Raw genomic sequence first — 24,429 nt, 5'->3', positions numbered from 1 at the left:
AGTCCAGCTCTCCACTTCAACTTCGTCTGATTTCAAGCAACAGAATATGCATGTGCTTGACAAAGGGACCTTCCCAACTAGATGTCGAAACAGTCAACTATCACCTACCTTGACAATGCTTTCTGAATAGTTCCAGTAGATAAGAGAAGGAAAAAGAGTTTTATGTGTGGAATGTAAGGGTTTTTTGTTGGTGGTTTTGGTGTTTATTTTTTTTCTTGTTGGAGTATGTTTAAAGGATAAAATTCACGTGGACAGAGTACAGATAGCTGAGTGCCTTGGTTCTCTTTGAGTGGTTTACCATAGCAGCTATAAATCTGCTTTCCACTTTCTGGCTGATAACCAAGGCTGATGAAGCAGTAGAATTCATTCTTTTTACTCTTTTCTTGTTACAATTCTTTCTTTATATTTTTTTCCTCTTTGCTTCCATCCTTGTTTGCTTACTTTAGCCCTTGTACTGAGAAGCAGAATCTGCACTGAAATGTAAAGCAGCTCTACAGCAAAGAAGGCAGGGGAACATATCAAGACAGTCACTTCTTGTACCCTTGTTTTCCATTTGGCTGGGTAAAAGAAAATGGCATTTGGTAATTCGGTCTTTAGGGCCGACTGCTTTCCTGCAAGTATCAGGCATATGGTAACTGCACCTGGCCAGAGAAGGGTAGAGGAGACACGGGAGCCAAGGATGCCGCTATAGAATGTGAATATCCCTCTCTTCAGCTTTATGGAGTGGAAACAGCAGACCTATGGCCCCCAGTGACATTAAAGGCACTGGAAGAGGGGCTAGCTGGGTTTACTGGGCTGATATAGGATGCTTGACAGAAAGAAAGCATGTATTCTTCTGGGCTTGCTTAAGCACTGCTATAAATATAGGCTGGATATCTTTCAGCATGGCAGGCTTCCAGTCCAATAAAAGTTGTGAAAGAAGTGAACCTTGTAGTTTTAGATAATATGTATGTCTGTATTTGTGTGTACTTGTTACTTATTTGTAAGAGTTGAAGTAAGGAAAAAACCCACCAAACCATGCCAGTTCTTGCTTTCTGTGCATTGCACAGGAATAGCAAGCCTGTGTCCACATGCTCTGTCCCTGCCATAAGGAGCTGCCATCTGCTCGGAGATGAGACTGGTTCTTAATGTGCTCTCACTCAGTACCAAACTGTCTTATCAAAGACAAAACTAACAAGCTTCAGGGCATGGGTATGAAACAGAGTCCTGTACATATGTAACACACATTGGGATACACAGTGTGTCCAATCTTTCACACTAGGACATCTCATAATATGCATTCAGACTGCACTCTTTCACACTAGGACATCTCATAATATGCATTCAGACTGATACCCTGTTCGTATTCTTAAGTTCTTGTTAACATGCTTGTAAAGAGAATAGAGATGTAGATTGGTAAAATAACTGCTGTAGACTATCACACAGAAGTGCTACTGTGCCTGAGTTCACATTGTTAAACTCCAAAAAGTCAAACCTTTGCTAACTTTCTCTAATTCTTTAGATAGCTACATGTTCAGATTTCGGCTGTGGCCGGAAACGAGCGTCAAAGTACCATGCAACAAAAAGCTAGAGACAAAGCATAGTCATGTGAAAATAGGTCATCTTTTGAAGTTTGTGATTTAGTATTTTAGACTCACAAAGTTCAAGCTTTTGGATGAGGCTGGGAACAATATTTTTGACATGACCCTTTGCTTGACTCATTGAACAAAAAGTGAGGTTTTTCACTAGGGCTGCTTGAAAAATATATTGGTGAGCTGTTTTTACTTGGCGGATGTGTGCATAGAAGAGGTTTATTTCTTCTGGAAAATGTTGCTTGAAACAGAAACTACCCGTGAACATGAGCTGGGTTTGATGTTCTTGGGCTGGGGATAGATTCTCCGGCTCATGTAGGAACTGCTGAGGGACAGAGAGCACGTTCCCCAGGTTGTGCATGTTGACATGGCTGCTCTGCAGGGAGCTGCCCTTGCTCTTCCATGTCCAGGGTGTGTCCTAGTCCTCTGGCTGCAGACTTATATGCCAGGGTGTAGGAGGTACTGTCTCTTCTTAAAATGCCTGTCAAAGGATTTCTCGTGTGAGAAGAGAAACTTCTGAAAGCTCAGAAGTGTTCAAATGGGAAGGGAGAAAAGTTGTTCCTGCTTGCTGCTCCTCTGAGCTGGGAAAGGAGCACTAAACCCCACAGCTTTGTCTTAGTAGCCGAGATTGAGAGAGCGTTTAGCAGTGCTGACACAGAGGTGTGTGCAAGGGAGAGAAATAATGTGGAGCAGGGCTGTAACACGTAGCCTTGCTGAGGTCCTTGGCAGTGTTGTTGCCCATGGGCAAGCAGGGACAGATGGACCTGGCTAAATTATGCCAAGAGCTGAAATCAGAGAGCCAGAGATGGCTTGGAGCCAGTGTAACCCTGACTCCTTGATTCTTGCTTCTGTGCCAGGCATCTAAAAGTGCAGTACAAAACCATACCTGAAACTCCCATCACAAGTTTTATTCTCCATTAATTACTCCATAGCAGGAGTGTAAAGGGCTCAGCACTTCTGCTCTGTCTAGGACCTGTGTGTTGTGCACATTAACTGAGGTGATCTTTTTATTTTTTTACTTTTTTTTTTTAAAGATGGCAAGCAAGTAAGGGTTGCTTAGTGCTTAGCACTTGTGAAGATCAGGCCACTTGTTTATGAACATAATTGCAAGATTCTACTTCTGAGGGATTCCTGTGATTTGATCTGACTTCCCCTAAAACCACTAAAGGCTATTTATCAGGAGCAACTTGTTTGCTTTGTGGTAACAAACACACCACTTTTAGGATAGCTTCTAGATTGTTTAGAAACCCGAACTGGCCTAAGATAGTTTGGGTGGTATCTCACGATACCAAAGAGCTGGGTCGCTTCCAACCCAAACTATTCTATGATTCTATCTAGCCTGAGGGCCAGCTGGGGATGTGTCTTCTGAATCAGAGTATACCTGCTGTGTTTGCAGTGTGGCTGTCATGACTTTGTGATTACCAAAATAATTACTTTCTCTGGGTTAAATAAAAAGTTAAAGTCATAGCAAAATGACCTCTGGGTTAATCTTTTCCTGGAAAAAGTAAAAGCACACAGATCTATTGTTGAGGAAAATGGCCAGATAATTTATTGCCTGATTGCACCTTTTTTCTTTTTAAATGTAGAATGTTAAGGAAGTGCATATACCTAGCCTGTTTAGTTCCTGTTCCAGGTCTTCTTAATAAAGAGCTGTTTTAAACAGCATCCAGTGCTTTGACATCCAGTTTGTTGTGTCACCGAAGTATTACATGGTGTGACTAGATCTCTCTTTGTTTCTTCTAGGATTAGAGCCATATCAGCTACTGCCTTTCCTTTTTGCCTTTTGACCCCCAAATTTGTTAAGCAGTTGACAGGCAGGTCAGTGGGGATTTTGAAGATTTAATTCAAATCTGGAAATGGAAGAATAGCATTCCAAAGAAGCTTGGATCAGGCCCTCTTCAAAATGAATGCCTTACATTCCCCTGAGATATTTTTGTGTCATGTGGTGATAAGAGAAAGAAAGACCAAGTATTTAAAAAAACCCAACAACCAACAACACACAATCACCCTACAGTGATCCTGCCGGTCATTTGGAAACACTTTCTTTTCCAAGCATATAATAAGCCAGCTTTCTTAGGTCGTGTTTTGACTTGGATTCCAAGGTAGAACTATCTTTTTCAAGATGAGTGTGTTAGAACATTTCTCTCTCATCCTCTTTCTTTTTTAAATCATGATTAAGTATGTATGGGTTTACAGCTGATTTTGCAATAAAATCTTTTATTCCCTTGTTAAGCAGCAATTCCCAGGCAACTCCTCTGGGTGTCAGTACAACTTCAGGTATAGCTGCATTGAGGTGTCCTAAGCCTTCATTCAAAGTACTGTACAGTGGGCAGAGAAATGGCAAGAGATAAAAAGTTTATCTAACTAAAAGGTTAGTTAGATAAAAAGAGGTAAAAAATGAGAAAAAATATGGAACAATATAAGGGACACAGACGTGTCTGAGACACAGCAAGGAATATGTCTGAGTTGTTCTCCTAAGAAGCACCAAGCAACATTCCTGTATATTGGACTGCTCGTGGACAGCTTGAGGAAGTGGTTTTTGTGCAGGTAGAGACTGAGGCTGCTGAAGGAAGTTAAGGAGATGCTAGAAAAAGTACTGATCTTTGCTTTAGCAGAATTAGAAAAAATCAGGCTCTCCAGATTGTTGTTACAGATCAACAGGACATGCCCAAACATATTTCTGCAAAATAATAAGTGAGTAGGATTTTTTATGTTCAGGAAGCATTGCTGGTCAGCATTTTCCCACGTGTGTGAGACAGTATGGCCACTGTCCATGACAAATACTTCAGAGTAAAGAATGACAGGAAAGCTGGGATAGTAAAAGCAGAAAGCTTTGTAGAGATACTCAGGTTGGGAAGGGCTTCTGAAAGTCATCTAATGCAAACCTCTGTTCAAAATAGGTCCAGCTAGATGAGGTAGTTCAGAGACTTTTCCAGATGAATTTTTAATGTGTGCAAAGCTGGAGATTCCACAATCTCTCTGCAAAGCCTGTTATTCTGTTGATTATCCCCATGGTGAACTTTTTTCTTCCTAATGTCCAGTCTCAATGAAGTAACATGTCCCACCTTGTTACTGTTGCTTTTCCTCTTATTTCTTCAACTCTTCTTTCTTCGAGCAGGCTCTGGCTCTGTCTTCTTTATTCCTTCCCATTAAGTAGTTGAAGGCAGCGATAAGATTTTCCCTCAGCTTTCTCTTCTAACTGAACGAACTCAGGCCTCTAAGCCTCTTCTCATATGCCCTCACAATCTCTGCAGCTCTCTGTGGAACTCAGTCCAGGTGTCAATGTCTGTCTTGTTCTCAAGTCTCACAAGCACCCAGTAGAGGGTAAAAATCACTTCCCATCTACCTTATGGCTGTGCTTTTGCAAATACAGCCCTTTATGCCGTTGGCCTTCGCTGTTGCAGAGAACTCTGCTGACTGATGGTCAACGTGTACTCTGTTATCGCCCTGCATCCTTTTCTGCAAAGCTGTTTTCCGGCTGTCAGGCCTTCAGCCTGTCGTGTTGCATATTCCTTCTGAGGTGCAGGACTTTGCATATGCCTTTGTTGAACTTGCCATATTGCTGCTAGCCCACTTCTCTAGCCTGTCAAGGTCACTCTGAATTGGGCATGTATAGGGTCAAAGTGGAAATGTGGGGAAGCTCTCAGTAATTCTTAGGCTTTTATTTTTTATCAGGTGCCATGGCAGAAAATGGTGATGCCCTGGCTGAGCATTATGTTTAACTCTTACTGGGCGCCTCCAAGTAGAAGATGCTGAGGGACCAGGAAAGCAAGCAGATCTGCCTTCCTGCCAGTAAGATACAGGGCACATTTGGCAGCTGTGGCTGCAAGGGACTCCCAGTACCAGAGGCATTGATACAGATTGCTGAATGAGGGCTTTTCCTCACCTTTATTTTAAAAACACTTACTGTTCTAATAATTTTCTTCAATTACTATCGGGAATATGCAAATAAATCCAACAGGGATGCCACATTTGATTCTGAAAAGATGTATCTGCAAAATGAAAAGGAATGGGTTTAATCTGAAAGCTCTTCCCCTCTCCTTGTTACAGGCGGCTGTTAGACTGAATTAGAAAGTTTGCAGAAATACATTGCTTAAGCAGGGAAAAAAGGGAATGGCCATAAAACCCAGCAGAATTGCTGCACACAGATTGTTATTTGGCCTTTAAATTGTAAATGTCTGGTTTTAAATAGGCCTGGTGCAGATGGTTTCTGCTACAGGTTCATTGATTAAAATAACTGCTTTACATCAGCTCCGGCTTTGTTTCTCCAGAGGCTTTTGTCTTCATGAGTAACGTAACCGATTGCTGAAATTTTTTTAGATTTCATCTGCTGGAGGCTGGTTGTATTTCTTGAGGTTCCTAAGCCTCGGCTGACTAGGCTCAAAATTGTGACAGTCCCTGCCCTTCCTTCCTTAGAAATGAATATTCCCTCTTCCATCCTTCCAGTGCTAAATAAATCTATTGCTTGCACATTAGAGAGAGCACTTGGAAACAGCTGTGAGTATTTTGCTGTTCGGGGAAGGCTTGTATGATATTGAAGGCTGTCTTGCTATTCTGAGGAGTAGATTTTTGCCAGAAATTGATCCAAAGCCTGTAAGAGTGACTGGAAAAATTCCAATGAGCTTTGGATCAGACCATTAATTCTGAGGCACAGAGCTGTGCTAGGTGGGCATGTCTCACACCTTCAGTATCATAAGTCTTCCAATTTGCTGGAAACATCTAGTGAATATGTGATTTATTTTACATTATTATTATGGCTTTTTACATTATTACTATGGCTTTTTAATGCATTTCTAAATATGTGTACCTCATTTCCTGGGACATCCTGTTGCATTTTGCGTTAAGCACAAAAAGTACTGGTTTGCTTGCATAGGGAGTAGTGGAATACGTAATGCACAGCTTCCTCTTGCAGGTTGAGGCTTGCAAGTGCTGTTTCAGTTCTGAGTAGAGCTTGCTACCCTGCAACAGGAGAACACTACTGCAGGACCTATAGAGAAAGGAGGAGTATGAACAGCACAGAAAGTAAATGGAGGTGATAACACACTTTTCTTCCTCCTCCCTTCTGATGCCCTTCCCTGTCGTCATAGTAATATTTGTCTTTGCTTTAACTAGTCATACAATAGCTCTTCATAAAGCATCTGTCAAACCAGGGCAGTATGAAAATCAGATTAATATCTTTTGTGAAAATACTTGAAATTGGGCTTCCCTTTTACATTTATGCATGGGAAAACAGTGTTGTTGGTAGAAGAGCTAATTTAATCTCATATTTCTGGAAATGTAGCCAGTCAGAGACAATTTGGCCTGTCTTTACTCTCTTAGGGAGGTGATGAGCCTTTCTGCAAGTTAATTTTACACCAAGATAAAACCAGAAAAAGCTAGCAGTTCATATAAAAAATAAGCTATTCTGTTCTGAAATGGCTAAGAACAGGATATTGCAGTGTCTGAACCTTTTCCTGAAGGTTTTGGGGGTTTTGTTGCTTAACCAAATGAAAACCTCTTCAAGATTTCATTAGGCCAAGTGTTTTGGCCCAGGTGGGACCACAGATCTTGACAGCATATTAGTTCTTCTGAAATATCTCTGACTTATCTCTACTTTTTTTGAGGCATGGACATTGTAAGATGACTTGCCTCTTTATTGACAGTCAAACACACAGCTAGAATCATACTAGGAGGGCAGCTGACAGGTGCTAGATAGATGGTTACCGTGGATGTTAGCAGCTGAGAATCCTCCCTTCTCAGGACACCCATCTCGTGACCAGTGCTGCCACAGCATATCCCTCACACTTCTTACAGACCTGAGAGAAAGATGTGTGACCAGAAATATGAGCATCCACTTGATTATTTTTTTTCCTGTCAAGAAAGCCCCCTGTGCCTGTGGAATGAGTATATGTGGTTTAGAGCAGGTCATTAGACTTCTTTCTTTCCTCCCTTAGAGCCTGTGATGAGCATGGGGTAAACCAGACAATGCATAAAACGCCCGACATTATTAGTGTGGACTTTTCAGCAGCCTTACTTCCTTACATTGTAGTTGCAAGCAAGACTCCCCTTGGTGTAGTTAGGCCAGTGCTTGCACGGTTTGGAAAACTTCCCCCCTGCTAAAATCTATGGCCTGAAATTGTAGGAGAATGTTGAAAGTCCTCTTTGCCTTTTGCCACTATTTTATGTCAATATTGGAACAAAGGAAGCCTAGTTTATTGTGATTGAAACTTTGGTATCTCCAATAGTGGAAGTTCGCATTGAGGCTTTCCTGTGGCTGAGATATTCAAAACCCTTTGTGACTTTGCAGCTATGACAGAAAGTTTGAGCTTATGCTATTGTATTTCCTTGGGAAAGCGGGAATTGGGTCTTCAGCCCCTCTGTTAACAGTAGGTGAAATGAGCCAGCAAGCTCAAACTTTGCTAGGGTGAGGCAGAAAGGTGCATATGTACATATCAAGATGTGTGATTATATAAACCTTCTTTTCTCGGGATACCAGGCTCCACAGTTCCAAAAGATGCTTGATGAAGCCTTTCAAATGATAACACTGTCACTAGCAACAGTGGTATCTGTTAGATTTCTTTACTTTTTAACCACTGTGTTAAAGGCATAAAACAAAGGTACATGACAGTAGTATTTTGAAAAATACATAGTAATTTGGGGTACTTAATATGAATTATCATAATTTTCATCCCTCCCCTCAGTGTTTTAATTGAGAAGGCAGTAATAGTATGTCTCCTGTTGTTGATGCTTTAAGGAACTAATGACATCTGTTTTACCAGCATAAAGAAGAGCCAAATTGTAGGATAATCTTTATTGTTTATTTTATTGTTTCAAATAAAGATTGGAAAAGTGATGAAACTGTGCAATTAAGAAGCAAACCAAAGGAAGAAATTCTACAGATGCTGTAGGATACTGCATTGTCAATGGGCGGAGAGCCAGGATACGTGAGCTAAGGAACCTGGCATGACTCCTGCATGTAAAAATATTTTTAAGTACCTAAAAACTTTCTCCTCTTGATATGGGCCATTCTGCACTTTTTAACCTTGTAGGAAACACTGTGTGTTTTGACCTTCAGGAGGGCTTCTGCTGGGGGTTGTGCAGGAAGGCCTGTAACTAACTGATCAAAGCAGTGGGACAGAGTCCTAATGATGCCTACTAATCCTCTGGGTTACCTGTATTCCTACTGTATTTCAACAGTCATGGCTGAAGTATGAGGGCAGAGCTGGCCTGGTTGGCAGCAGAGCAAGATACATGCCTAGGATGTTCAGCAGCAATCAGGGGATTTAATGGGAGTAGAGGATTAATTAATTCTGATCCATACAGACACATTGGCTTCTTGCACAGTCAGAATCTTAATTAGGCAACCACATTTTTTCCTTTCACAGTGACCATTGCTCCAGCTGTGCTGTAACTCTTTCCTCTCTTTCTTTGCAAATCTCTCTTTCTAAACTTAAAAATTTGCATACCTCATTAGGAAAGTTTCCTTCTTTTCTTTCCATCTTTCCTGTTTGCACCTACATATTTGCATATGTGCTTCTGAACTCCTATAATCCCTCAACCTTCATTTTCAGACCTCTGTTATGGAATGAGATCATGATTCCTTCCTTAGCTCCTTTATTCCTCTAAATACAGGGTTTCTAACCCTCCTGTTCCCTGGTCCAACCCTCATCTCCTGCTGACTCAGTTAAATATACATGTGCTCTTTTAGCCTTTGTTCCTTCTTTTCCTTCATCCCTCTGTGGCTGCTTTTCTTATGCCAGCTTTGATCTGTTTGCTGGCAACACTAATGTTTTTAAATCTTTGGTAATTTGTTATTTTTGTACATTGGTGCAAAATTAAATATAACTTTGAAAGGAAGCGTGGATTGTCCCATTCACCACAGGAACAAACTCACTGTTACCTGGGTGGGAAGGCTATATATGCAGTTGAGAATCTTTGCTGGGGAAGTGCTGAGGCAATGATCCAATCCACTGTGTGCTGTTAATCTAGTCTAAACAACCAAGGCACAGATTTGGCTGTACAATTAACCCCAGTTTTTCTAAGACAAGCTACTGCAGCAATGGGGAAAATGGAGGGCCAATATTTTACAGCTTTTTATATTAGTTTATTGTGAGTGCTGACCAAAATGATGAGGAGTGTGATCCTTAGTAATGGGAGCTGTGACACAAATCCCTGGAATTCAGTGGGGTCCTTCTGCTCATCACTGCATGCACTGAGAGGTCCCTTAAGTTTTATAACCCCCCATTCTCTTGGAGTATTATGAGAAGCTTAAGCCACTGGTTAGGGAATCCTGTAACTCTTATGCTGCTACTATTATGCTGCTTTTTGCTATAATTACATCTGTCCAAACTTGTTTGTTTGGTTGGTTTTTTGTTTGGTTTTGGTTTGGTTGTTTTGTTTTAGGTTTTTTTTGTGTCTGCTTTTGTTGCTTTTGTGAAGATGGCATGAACTGTTATGGATTATGAATAGTGTTTTATGCTAGCCACTACATTGACTTGTGGTAAGAAAAGTGGCCACCTTAATGACTGTGAGTTCCTGTGAAGCTATAATTTCCTCAGCCATCCTAGTTGTGAGGTTTTCTCCTGTCCCACACTTAATTATTGTCCCTCCAATAATATCAGGGGTATCAGGACTTTATTACCAGTAACATCAGCTATTTCCAACAGCAACAGTAGTAGATAAGTTTTTTGCCGAGTACCTACAGACACTCTTGGCATGAATACTTAATAGTGCAGCTGACAGCTGCCTTATGGACATGACTCCATACGGCCATTCTGGTCTGCAGAGCGTGCTGCTAGAGTAGGTCTCTGCCCTTTTCTGCTCTTTTCTCATCAAATGCCTTCCAGCCCTCTCTTCTAAGGAATAAAGAATAAAGCCTAAAAATAAAACCTTCAAGTTCCTCCATATCACATTCCCCACAGTGACACTTGAACTTAATTGTGGCCTTTTCAAACCAAAAGATTGACTGGACTTTGTTGTTTTATTCCAGGTCACCGGTCTCTTCAGAAGATCAAGGTAAGATCTGTTTTATAGATAGTAAGAACATATTAAACATGAGACTAAAGCTAGTATGCTGTTTTTTAACACAGGCTGTGGTGGAGAAAAATTACTTTATAAAAATTAAACTTTGATGTTGTTCAAACATTGTTGACCCCTAGACATCAAGTGCTTGTTCATTTAGTTGGGGCTGGCAGAAGTTAAGCCTGTGTTGAATTATTTGTAAAATGAATCTTGTTCAATGAAATGGAACTATTGCAAGTGTTTGCAATTTATTCACACAACCGTGTAGGGCTTCATCTCTGGAAAATTATGTGTTGGCTTAAAGAACGATATATGTTTTTTGTGAAGGTGAGCTGATCTCTCATGACTCTTACAGGACAGCACCTTGTAGAAGAAAAGTGTGTATTATGTTTTAAAGGCTTGAACCCACAATGTCTTGGGTTATCACTAAAGTCAGTTTGGTAGCACGGTATAGAATTTAGCACAGCTAGGAGCATCTACATGTAGAAATCTCATGGCTGGAGTAGCAAGAGTTGCAGGTTATGGTAGTATGCTTGTTCTGAAGAACACTGAAAGATCTGATCTTTTTCTGTGGATGAAAGAGGGGTTTTTCAGTGACTAGCTGATTAATAACTTAACCAACTTAGGTGCTTAGAGCTAGGTGGTATAATTATCCCTCTAGACTATATTAAAGTATGGTTGCATTGGTATGAATTCCAGAGGCATACTGCAAATGAGGTGGTAATTGCACTGGCAGAGTTGCACAAGGAATGGGGAAAAAAAAAAGAGACGAAAGAGACTGAAAGGAGAAAGATCATCTTGTAGGTCTGAATCCGGAACATTATTTTGGACCACAAGAGAAATAAATATCTATTTTCTTCTGGCATTCAATTTGTATGCAATTACACAATTGCATACAGAAAAATTTTTAGACAGTACAGTAAGTAGTATTCAAGAAAGTTCCAGATGGGGAATAGTAAGGATTGTAGCAAATGGAGATGTAAGGATATCCGAGCCTGGAAGTGTGTCACTGAAGTACGTTCACTTGGAGTGTGGAGTGACTAGTTAGGTATCAACCTACATTATTCTTGGCTCCAGCCAAGATCTTTTTAGTCCAGTATAGTGGCTGTCAAATATACTGTCATTAATAAACTCTCTTCCATCTCCTTGATGTGTCATTTCTTAGTAAAGGAAGTTACAAGAAAACCACAAAAATGGACAAACATGTCATATCAAAGATATATCTAGCCCATCTAGTCCATTCCTAGTGTCTGATAAGAGTGGATCCCATGACAAATAAGAGCCCAAAATGGCAGAAGTATAGTTTTAATTTCCTGGTGTACCTGGTGATTTACAGCTCATTGACGCTGTGAACCAGAGGTAATTTTCTTATTTAATAGTTCATCTGCTTTTTCACTATGAACACAGCTTCTTAATATAAAGTACTGGAGGCCTGTAAGAAGTTAACGGTATACGCCATTTACTCGATCCTCAGAAGAAATTTGAAAACATTATGGTCTAATGCACTATTTCAAGACCTGGACTCAAGCTGCTTGTCAGAGCATAAGCTTGTTCGTGATAGATTGCTCTTGCTTTTTCATTTCCCTTGCATTTATTCTATTGCTCCATTTTTGTCTATTAATAGAGCAATAGACATTGTAAATGCATTTTCTTGTGTATCTTTAAATTTTAGTGTTTCCTGCTGTCATAATGATTTCCTTCTTTCCAGTATTGCTAAAAACTGTTCTAGTTTTTAGCAAAATCTTCCTGTTTGCCATCTACCATCTGCTGCCAGGGTCTGGTTTTTCAGGTTTGATAAACATCTCTGAAGAGCCTTTTCCTTCCCGATTTTCCCTTTCTCCCATAAGAAACCTTCTCTGAAATGCAGACGAAAGGCCTATGTTCCCTTGAACAACTAGTGACGTGATAGTGATAGTTGTTAGTTTTGTGTTTCATGCCTGTGGAGTATCTAACCAGATTTGTTATCCATACCTCAGTGACTTTTCAGACAGAGAGGTCTAATACTTGGATTTCCTCTCTTCTGCTATGCCACATTCAAACCATGGTAAATGAGCACAGTGCTAGAAGGAAAATGTGAAAAAAGTGCTGCAGCATGAGCTCTTTTGAGCCTAGGTGCTTCTCGGTCCACTTTATGCATGTGTGGAAGCATCTTAAATTAGTCTTGAATCTGAAATCTCTTGTCTGAACAAAACCAGAGAGGGGCCAGGAGAGAGCTGAAAACTTATCTCTGAATTGCCTCTTTTGTAGTGTTTATGCAGACATCTCCTGGTAGATTTTTCTTGGAGTAGGTATCCAGGCATCAGTTTTGAGACTCTCAAATTTTTGTTATTAATCGGTACTCAACTATGTGCCTATTTAAGATGTTAAACATTCACATGTAATTTTATAAGGTGATAATGCTTTGGGGTGCACAACGGGGCAAGGTCCAACTGCAGAATAACTTACCCTCCCTGGTATCACTCTATGTCCTGTGTTTCAGCTGCTTTTACCTGTTATGGGGCACCTTTCTAGTGCTGGTTTTCTGATGACATGATGTTTTGGCCATTGCTGTGAAAAGGCACTTTCTCTGCTGTGTTGGATCTTTTGTTTTAACTTCCCATTTAGTTTCTGATCTTTGTTTTGTCTGCTGCAATCTTCAGTCCTCATTTTTTTTCCCCTACTATTTCTGTGTTGTTTGTTTTGTTTCTTTCTGTCTTCCTTTGAAATGTCTCTTTCCCATTGACTAGGAGGTTGCATTTTGCATAGATTCTTGTACTGTGCTCCTCACTTTGGTTTCTGAATGTCCTACTTCTCCTCCAGTGTGGACTGCCTTCTTCAAGCATTAGTTGCATCTGTAGTGTAGTAAGAGCTGCTACGAGCATTAGTGTCTAATGTGAATGGCACTTCCGTTAATTCCTGTTGGGACAATGCATTATTCTGTCTTGAAGAAAGGGTGAGGATAAAGCACCATCTGTCTGGAACTGGGCATCTATTGAACAGTTGTAACAGCACACAATGCTCCTTGTTGTGGACATGTGTTAAAGGCATCTTTATCAGCCTTTATCAGAAAACACAGCCATTTTAATTGGCACAGAAAGGGAAACAGTACTGCTAGAAAATCCCAAAACCTTTTAAAGATTGTAGAGAAGGTTTGTGTCTTTGTTCTTGGTACAGGTAGATGCAAAATATGTAACTAAAGAGTGAAATCCATCTTCTTCTTCTCTTTTCTATTTTTTTTAATTAAAAAAGAAAAACAAACCAACAAAAAAACAAGCAAAACCACACAAAGGACAAAACCTCTAGCCTCCAAATTCCCTAACTAGCTGACAAAATGGAACAAGCTAAGTAAATACCAAAGCATACTCATTTAGACAGGAGATTAGAGAGATGGCTCTGAAGAATGAAATGGAAGGTCTGCCTGTTCAGTCATGTGTGCCCTAGTGCAGTTACGTGACCTGCAGCCTTGGAGGAGCGTCGTCGTCTTTGGGTGTTGGGACTTGATGAGAGTCAACAGTGGGCAAACAGCAGGGCCACAGAAGACCTGGTGGATGTCATGAGATGGAGAACAGGCATCTCTACTGTTAGTGAATGGTGCCACTTGCTGTATTTTCACTCTATAAAAATCCCGGTCTTATGCTCAGGACGTCTGAAGCTGTTGGAGATTAGTGAAAAAAACCAAATCCATTGTTTCTAGATCAGGTGTGGTATTGTTATGGGCTTGCAGACTTCTGATGCATTGCCTGGCTGGTACACAGTCATTGCCTGATTGCTGTTGAGTGAGCAGTTGAGGTTTACCAAACTCTTCCTTCATCCAGCACCTTTCAATACTGCTCTGTACATTGTTTGTGTGCTAGATCATGTCTTGCCCACTCTTATTCGAAGCTGGCCTGCAAAAAGTCTGTCTACAAATTTTCCAATGCAAATGCATTGAATAATCTTACAATTTATATTAGCTTTGGTCTGGCTTCATCTGGGTTATCATTATCATTCTTTGGTTACCTTGTGTAACTGAGTTAGTTGTTCTTCATCATCACCTGAGCAACTGAGGAAATGCTCTTAAAAAGAGTACAATGAGTTCTATTTCCATTTCAGTCTTCTGAAAGAAAAGCACCAGCAAACTCTTGAGTGTGCTCTTAGCAGCGCGTGGCCATTGGCATATTATTTATCTAGTGGCAACTTGGAGTTGTTGCAGTTCAATACTTGTTTGCCTAACTTCAGAGGAACCTTGCCTTTGACGGAACTATTCAAAGTTTAGAGTGGCTATAATAATACACCTCAAGTAGCAGTCAACCTCTGTGCTTAATCCTTATGCATTATGATCTACAGACAGGAAGCTCCAAAGATTTGTCTCTGTTCTTTTGCTCTTCTCATTTCTCTATAAATCCATGAAACTGGGCTTTTTGCCTTGTTTGCTTCCAGCAGAAATGCTTTTTTGCTGCATCAGCATAATTTCTAGGAAGCTTTGCTGTGATTAAGCTCTGGGTTTGTGGGTTTGTTTTGGTGTGGGTTTTTTTTGTTTGTGTGGTGGTTTGGGTTTTTTGGGTTTTTTTAAATTGTTTTTTTGGTTTTTTTGGGTTTTTTTGGTTTTTTTTTTTGTTTGCGTTTTTTTCTCTGTGGGGCTTTTCTCCTGCAATTAGTTCCAAATTCATGAGGGAATAGGGGATGACTGAGAAATTAAGATGGATGAATTAATATTATACAGAAGATGAAGGACAATTTTTCTGCTTGGAAAGACGAACAGCGACACTCGAAGGTCTTTCAAATTCTGGCAGATGGTAATTCCATGATGTAACTTAGAGTCATCCTCTGGATGTCCTGTCCTTAGAAGGGATTTGTGTAGAGCCAGGAGTGTTTTAGCAGTGAAGTGGGTTTATAATGGTGACCTTCAAATTAGCCTCTATTAGAAGACTTTTCCACAGGGATTGCGCCCTCAGCAAGTTTGCCGACGACACCAAGCTGTGTGGTTCGGTTGATACACTGGAGGGAAGGGATGCCATCCAGAGGGACCTTGACACGCTTGTGAGGTGGGCCGATGCCAACCTTATGAAGTTTAACCAAGCCAAGTGTAAGGTCCTACACCTGGGTAGGGGCAATCCCAGGCACTGCTACAGGTTGGGCAGAGAAGAGATTCAGAGCAGCCCTGCAGAGAAGGACTTGGGGGTGTTGGTTGACGAGAAGCTTAACATGAGCCGGCAGCGTGCGCTTGCAGCCCAGAAAGCCAACTGTATCCTGGGCTGCATCAAAAGAAGCGTGACCAGCAGGTCGAAGGAGGTGATCCTGCCCCTCTACTCTGCTCTCGTGAGACCTCACTTGGAGTACTGTGTACAGTTCTGGTGTCCTCAACATAAAAAGGACATGGAGCTGTTGGAGCAAGTCCAGAGAATGGCCACGAGGATGATAAGAGGGCTGGAGTGCCTCCCATATGAAGACAGGCTGAGAGAGTTGGTGCTGTTCCGCTTGGAGAAGAGAAGGCTGCGTGGTGACCTCATAGCAGCCTTCCAGTATCTGAAGGGGGTCTACAAGGATGCTGAGGAGGGACTCTTCCTTAGGGACTGTAGTGGTAGGACAAGGGGTAATGGGTTCAAACTTAAACAGGGGAAGTTTAGATTAGATATAAGGAAGAAGTTCTTTACAGTGAGGGTGGTGAAGCACTGGAATGGGTTGCCCAGGGACGTTGTGGATGCTCCATCCCTGGCGGTGTTCAAGGCCAGGTTGGACAGAGCCTTGAGCCACGTGGTTTAGGGCAAGGTGTCCCTGCCCATGGCGGGGGGGTTGGAACTAGATGATCTTAAGGTCCTTTCCAACCCTTACGATTCTATGATTCTATGATTGCTTTCCCCAGGTTCAAACTGGAAGCTTGGGGCATAATTCTGTCTCTAGATATCTCTCAGGATAACAAGAAAAAACAAGAAAACAGTTTGCTCCATCCACGGAAGACTTTGGTCAGCAAATAAATGCTCAAACTAACTTTCAGATTGTTTAGTCCTACTGCGAAGCCCTAGCTTGTTGAGGAAGAGTTACTTAGATATTGCCAGGCAAAGGCACTGCAGCCAGCCTTGCAGTGGCAAAAATCTGAAAGGAGTGTGGTAGGAGTGCCTGTGGTAGTAATGGTCCACCAAGTCAGGGAAGGGGGAGGAACAGCATGGCCAACAATGGTCCTTTTCTTGCTATCCTTTTAATTTTTAGATAAAAAATAAATGACTGCTTAATTATTTTACCTAGAATTCTCTTCCTGCCAAAGTAGTGCCACTCTATTGATAAAGTGGCTGCATTAGTCAGCCAAAGTCTTCCCTGCCTTGTGTTCTTGCTTAATCAGAGACATTTTCGTCCACTACATCGCTCCTGAAAATGACATTAATTGTTCCTGTCTTGGCTTAAAAATAAAAATAGAAAAGGAAAGAAAAAAAAGAGAGGATGTCTGCCAGATGGTACTTAGTTTATCTGCAACTGTTCTTTGGGCTTTTGGACCATTTACAAAGGAAGTCCATTTTCTTTTTGGACATCCCTTCCTTTTGTAAATCTGAGTTAAACAGTCTTGCAGGAAAAGTTTGGCGTTAGGGTCTGTATATTTCCACTCTTAACTATCAATTGCACTCTCAACTCAGCATCAGTGCCACATAAACAATTCAGGGCGGACTCTAATTGGCATCAAAGTACCTTTAAACTAGTCTGACACTGCAAATGGGACCTTAAAGGCAGCTTGAGTGTAATTTACATCTGCTTGAAAGACTCTTTATCCTTCCAGAGTTGCATGAAGGGATTTCTGTGTAAGTGAGAATTTAGCTTTTCTTTCCCTCCAGCAAGCCTGCGTGGTTATTTTTACTTTTTTTCTTTTTTTTCTCTCTAAACAGTGGTTTGATGCTGCATGTTGTTTGAATCTGAAATTCTTAAAAAAAGTCTGTAATGCATATTTATAACTACTTGAGTAATGGATGATTTTTTGCGTGTTAAAATTTTTGTCTTATTCCCAAGTTAGGCAAACAGGTGCAGTCTAAACTATCTCAGTTCTCTCCTTTTAATCTGCACAGGACGCAGTGCTTTTGTAATGAAAAGACAACCCATGAATGTTTTAGAAGAGTTTTCTACCTTTTTGTGCAATCCTAGAAATAGATGTTATTGAGGTATGACTTAATCAGATGGCCAGCATGCTTCAAAAGTGTCTCTCAAACCACAGGAGAGCGCTTGATTATGCACACATTTTCCTTTTCAGATAGATTAGGTCGAGATAGTGTGTGAAGGCCTCCATAAAATTCCCATTGCTGAACAGTCATCAGACATCTGTGTTTGGCTGCTGTTCAGCTGATGTGCTTTTGAGCTTTTGGTTGCAGCAGGTTGCCGCGCTGACGGTTTTCTTCATCTCTTGGGAGCATTTTGAGCTCTCAGGCTCTTTGTTTGATTGTCTTTCATAGAAGTAGTGCCTCACAGCCCTGCTGTCATGAGCTACCTAGACTCGTGCCATTGGTCTCGGATTTCCTAAGTGGCATAAGCCTTCCCAAAGCTGAAATCCTGTGGGAAAATCTAGTTTACCACCTGTTTCTTTAGGACAGTGGCGGTAGCAGTGAACATGTATATTTTGGAGGATTTTAAAACATCAAACAAAACATCAAAACATCTTGTGCTTTAGGTAGCACAAGAGATACTATGTTCTAGGCAGGAAGCCTCTAAAATGCACATATTTTTGCAGTCATACTTCCATCGTGGTTCTTATGTTATCTGTAGGCTGAGGCAGAACTCATCTAGAAATTCCAGGAACCTTTCCCCATTCCCATGCTAGTCAGCTGCTTCAGACGCAGACCACCAGCATCTTCTTTCTCATGGCTGATGTTAGAATAGAAAAAGGTATCACTGACATACAGGGCTAGACTTTCTAAAATGGCTAGTGAAATACTTTTTTCTTTTTAAGCTATAACTATGTTTATAAGTTGATGTTTCTACAGGCTTACTGGCAATCAAGTTCCCCATCAAATAGCCCCTTGTTCAGTTATAATGCATCCTCTTTCTTGAGCATTGAAATGTGAGACTGATTCTCCTGGTCGGTTAGCCATTTTTTTGCTGAAGATGTTCAATTTGATTGCTCAACACCAAATATTAAAAATAATGCAAAAATACTCTTCTGTTTGGTGTGAGAATTTTTTTCTTTTACTATATGTCAGCTGTAGTTCTATGTGGAAGTAAAAATCAGCATAAAAAGAGAACAAGATGTAGGCTAACACCTGACACAGATATACCGAACAGTCTTACCACCAAAGCACTAGTAAGTACAGCACTAGTAAGCTTTATGATCAGGCAGACTCCTCATCAGTACGTGGGCTGTATTTACAGGGTGTTTTCATGAATATTGACTTTTTTTTCCCTGAACATAGCTTTTCCTGTGCATAGCTGTAAGGAAAATTCAGTCTTGATGGTTATAATAGAACCAAATGTTTGTGTCCTTATCTTGACATAACTGATATGTATGATAACAGGCTCTGAAGCAGGGAAGTGTTCCTTATATGGGCTTGGTACAACTTTTATTTTTTTTTTGCCTAATCAGTTAGCCTATTCAGGCACCTTTGCCCTGTTCTATCAGGAGGAAAATGTGGTTGAAAGAGTCAGACAGCTGTTGGTTATAAAGTCCTTTTTCAGTGAATACAGAAGTAGTGATTTTCTTGTACAGAAGTTCAAGCAAGTCTGCATAGTGGGTGTTTTGCTGCTTTTATTTTTGCTAGCCTTTTGCCTCTCTTATACCCACACAAAGATTTAACCATTTATTTCTGGGTTGGTTGTTGGGGTTTTTTTGTCAGCACCTAGGAGACCCCACAACACATAAGGCTTAACTTCCATTTACTTTTTTTCATGGTCTTCAGTAGTTGCTTCAAGTACTCGCAGGTGCATGAAATACATGAAGAAACATTTAATTGCTCCTTCCACTTAGCTTAGCTTCAAAGAGAAATGTTTAAGCATCATCAGCTTCGGAGAGACTTGAGATTGTCTGCAGATCAAAGACTTGAAAGTTCACAGTCATTCCAACAAAGCGTTATTAATTTTGTAATTTAATTTCTCAGTTATGTAGATAGTTTGGCATACATATTTTTAAGTTGGGTGGTTGGTTTTTTTTTTTTTCTGTAACTTTAAAAGCAGATTAAATACTGAGAACAGGTAAAGGGTTTGTAAAAGCTCAGATGCAGAGATTTGCAACCTTTCTGCACCATGGATCTCTCAAACTCTTCTGTAGGACTGTCAGACCCTTCAGAAACATCAAGTATATGTACTGCTTTATATCTTAGATGCTAGTTTTTTACAGTTATTTTGGAAGTAGTCCACAAACCAATTCCCCATGGTGCCCTCCACCCTCATTTGCAGGCCAAGGTTAAAGATCATGACTAGAGTAGAAAAAAAGTCGGTTCTGTACATTTCTGGGTAAGTTATGTTGCTGTCAGTTTTTCATATTAGATTTGATCTTTACTAGATTGTACAAAGCTATTACAAGCAAATTGTTATTTACAGAGAAAAGAATGCATTTCTGAATTATAATCTATATGGACTTCATATTCAAGAGGGTAGCTTTTTGAGTGATTGAAATAGAAGTTATTATTGATTTCTATAAAACTAGTGGGAAGTTGAGAATGAGGGCTTGTTTTCTTATCATTTCTATAATGCTGATCTTTAACAGCTCAAAAGACTCCAGCTGTGTAAAAGCACTCTTGAAGTCAGGGTCAGCTTTTAATTTCTCAACATGTAAAAGAGTAATTACTTCAAATTTCTGACTCTATGAATTTCACAAAGTCTACAACAGAAATAAAGAGATAGAAATGTTCTGGAAGGCCAAGTTACATTTAATAACTCAAGAAATTTGGTGATGTCATCTTCTTCTGTAGTTTCTTCTTCATTATCAGCTCAGCAGGGTTTGAGTGAAGCAGTATTTAATGAGGTGTTCCTTAAGAGTTCCCCTGAGTAAATCTAGCAGGAGATGGTGGTGGACAGTGAGGCTCAAATTCTATGAACTCCACACCAAAGCTCTGATGTCTAATATTTTTTTATTAGTTGCCTCTAGCTGGTAAGAAACATCCAGCACTGAAATGTGGATGGCATATCAATTCCAAGCACTGAATTAGTGCATTTGCTGTGTCTTAGAAAGGACCGGACAGTTGCAGGCACTGCCTGATGAAAGAGATTTCTACAAGTCCTGATCACTTCCAATCAACTGTCTTATTGTGTCTTTTGAAAAAGCTAAAGGTTTTATGAGCCCTAATTCTGTTGGAGTTGTAGTAGTTGAAATCTGCTATAATTTCCCATGTGCTTAAATGTTGTCATACACTGAACAGGTGCATTGTTAGCCTGGTATTTTTTAACCCATGGTAAGATGCATTATTGCAAATAATACTTTGCTCTCACACTGTATTTCATTCTTAGATCTCAAATTGGCTGCATTTTAATGATGGATGTGACAATTCATTTGTGTGGTACTTATTCTTTAAAACATAGTTTTAAATAATTCTGCTCCCTTCTGTGACAGTTCTTAGACCCTCACTAAAGAATTGCCTGGAGATGGTGAGAGCTTCAAAATAGCCATACATATTTAATAGCATTCATCATGGCTTAGTTTGCATAGCAGTAGTGAGTGCAAACTGCTGCCCCTCTACTCTGCTCTCGTGAGCCCTCACTTGGAGTATCGTGTACAGTTCTGGTGTCCTCAACATAAGAAGGACATGGAGCTGTTGGAGCAAGTCCAGAGGAGGGCTACGAGGATGGGAAGAGGGCTGGACCACCTTCTGTGTGAAGACAGGATGAGAAAGTTGGGGCTGTTCAGCATGGAGAGGAGAAGGCTGCGTGGAGACCTCATAGCAGCCTTCCAGTATCTGAAGGGGGCCTACAAGGATGCTGAGGAGGGACTCTTCCTTAGGGACTGTAGTGGTAGGACAAGGGGTAATGGGTTCAAATTTGAACAGGGGAAGTTTAGATTAGATATAAGGAAGAACTGCTTTACAGTGAGGGTGTTGAGGCACTGGAATGGGTTGCCCAGGGAAGTTGTGAATGCTTCATCCCTGGTGATGTTCAAGGCCAGGTTGGACAGAGCCTTGGGTGACATGGTTTAGTGTGAGGTGTCCCTGCCCATGGCAGGGGGGTTGGAACTAGATGATCTTAAGGTCCTTTCCATCTCTAACTATTTTATGATTCTATTCTATGAAATATGGTGTAGAAAGGGTCAGATCAGATATGGAATATGACTGGTAAATTCTGGAAGATATTTATGGTTTATGAATAACTTTTCCTCATGTAAAAAGACACTTCTGTACCACTGACAGTAGCAGACTGCAGATCTATACTTTCCTTGGAGATACTTTACAGTGACAGACAACTCGTCTCACTGACTCACTAATGATTATTTAACTAACTTACTAAACATCTTCCATGTCAACTCGCTTTCAACAAAGAATCTTGTGATCCTGAGATGTTGCTTACAAGGGTTTATAAGATTTTTTTTCTCCATGGTCTTTCTGAAAGTATTTTAGCAGCAAAATTCTTCCATGATAGTAGCCTGGTGCTGAGCCCTGCTTATGTCCTTGGAGTTCAGCTGATCAACAGCTTTGGGATCAGGAAGGAGTTTTCATGCAGGGCAAATGGGAAGTGGTAGTTGTTGGTTGAAGTTTTTCTTCCTTGTGTTAATTCTAAGAATTTTCATTGCTTTTGAAGTGAGTGAGATGGTAGCAGTGACTTCTGCTCCTCTCCAGCTGTTTTCTTTTGATATGCTGAAGTTGTGGGCCTGTCTTTGTTAGCCCTTATATATATGAGGTATTTTCCTGATGTACCTGTATGTTACACAGAGAGCTCCCAAAATTTCTGAGACTAAGACCATTGCCTGGTCCTAGGAATATCATACCTTGGAAGGCCTTAAAGAAAAGGAGAACCTCCATTTTGCTCTTCTTTTGTTGTCCTTCTCACAGGTGATCAGACATGTCTTCTGGCATGATGCCATTCTGAAGGATCCCCTCTCTGTCCTAGTTTGTCTCATCATTTAGGTATTGTAAGTTAGAGGTAATTTTCCCCAGAACTTCTATAGTCTGTGAAGGGAGATGCACATCAGGAACCATTGCAGGGACACCAGATTGCTTTCTATGGAGGGTTATTTTCTCCTCTGACCATCCAGACAGCCCTGTGAGACCTCCTAGGCATCTTGCAGTCTCTGAAGTTACTAGATACAAATATCTCCTTCGTTATCTGTTTCCCAGTGTTTAATGACTGATTTTGCAGTGCTCTTTTAATGCTGCCGACTTCACATGCAGAACCAGAGAGCAATTGTTATTTAGTAGGTTAATTATATGGCTGGGAAACAAAAATGTTTACTGTAACTTAGTGACATTAATGTATATTTTTAGAATGCGAAATAAAAATAGCTGTTTCCAATAGAGGCAGTGGGCACTAACATAAAAATGAAGAGTGGCACATGCCACAGGAAAGGTATTATTTTCAGCATGTGTAGGTGTGCTAGTAGTTGTTTTTCCCATGTCTCAAGCTGCAGTAGCTTGCAGCATTACCAGAATTTAATTTACAGTCTTTTTAATGTGGCTTTTTCTTTTCCTGTTAGTGCACTATCCACCTGTAGCTATTCAATATTTAATTTCTAAGTCAAGTATAGGGGTTTATTTTGTTCGTTTGGGGGTTGTTTTGTGTATGTGTGTTTGTTTTAATTGAGGTTTCTTTTGCAAGGTGGCCCGCAGGGGTGGTTAGAACCCCATCTCAAAATTCACCCAGTGGAAACTGACAGTTTGCTAGTCTCTAGCAGTTGTTACACACATAGTCTGCATATGGACCTGCTGTCCATATCCTAGCAGGTAATTGTTTCTGTCATGATGCATCACCCTGGGCAGTGACTGATACCTTTGCTGGCAGTTCAACAGAGTTCAGTGATAGAGCAGGTATGGAGCAGGGGCTGCCCGAAGGGGTGTACTGGTAGAGGGTTAGGGTTGCTGAGCTTTGCTGAGAAGGGAGCCTGGGGTGTCTACCACCATGGAAGACCAAGCACTTCCTCATTATACGGACAGAGCATTTCAGTCTCCAGTTTTGTCAAGCTGTCATCTTTCATCAGCAATAAATCTGCTTGCTAAATAAATGAAAAAGGTAATAAAACATTTTTATTAGTCATGACAAATCCTTGTCTTGGGAAAAGCTGAGAGAATAATGACTAGATTTAAATGTTTATTAAATCAAGTTATTTTTGAGCCATCTTTAAGACCTGAAGGTATTTTATGATATGATAAAACAATTACATAACTCATGTTATATATTACACCAGTGGTGCACTGTTGCTCAGAAAAAATAAAACCGTTCTAACTTTAATGTTTTTAATTTTAAGCTAGCCTGGCATTGTGTGTTAACAGCATTTTTGTTCAATTTCTCAGTCTGCTCTCTCTCGTCAATGCCATCTGCTTGCTTGTTTTACTACCTCTTTAACAACCAGGTGATTTTTGCCGTCTTCACCCTCCTTGTCAATATGTCCAGCAGTCTCATTTGGGTTTATGGGGTTAGTGTGCTAAGCAATATTCATATGTTTATGTAAATGTGTTCCCTATACTAAAGAACCTTTCTGCATTTCTAGTTCAACAGCTTCTAAGTGTTCCAGCATCCTGGCTTACAGCATTGAATTATTTTACTGTAGTCTAATCTGCTTCTTATGCCAGCTGGTTTTGTTGAGCTGTAATGTATTCATTTATGCAATAGGTTCTACTCTAGGAAAGCACCTAAGTGTGCAGGTAGATTTGGTGAAAGAATGTGATTATCTCAAAGCTAAGCACCTGCCTTAATGCTTTGCTGGATTGGAGCATTAGGAAAGAGAGGAAAAGATTGGTCTAATTATGTTGAATGTGTTTTAGAGCTGCTTTATCCTAATAGCCTTATCATC

The 24,429-nt window shown here is 40.5% G+C and overlaps 1 protein-coding gene across 4 annotated transcripts in view; it reads left to right on the top strand.

Annotated features, from left to right (window-relative positions):
- DGKI (diacylglycerol kinase iota) overlaps positions 1-24,429 on the top strand; it is a 215,083-nt gene that overhangs the window by 171,611 nt on the left and 19,043 nt on the right. For all 4 annotated transcript variants that reach the window (XM_030481044.1, XM_030481043.1, XM_030481042.1 and 1 more), the window contains one exon: positions 10,540-10,565. In XM_030481044.1, the coding sequence (XP_030336904.1) occupies positions 10,540-10,565 (26 nt within the window). The remainder of the gene's footprint in view (positions 1-10,539; positions 10,566-24,429) is intronic.

Source organism: Strigops habroptila, chromosome 3, assembly GCF_004027225.2.
Source record: "Strigops habroptila isolate Jane chromosome 3, bStrHab1.2.pri, whole genome shotgun sequence".
In the NCBI taxonomy this organism is placed as follows: Eukaryota; Metazoa; Chordata; class Aves; order Psittaciformes; family Psittacidae; genus Strigops; species Strigops habroptila.
This window is presented reverse-complemented; position numbering and strand designations above follow the sequence as displayed.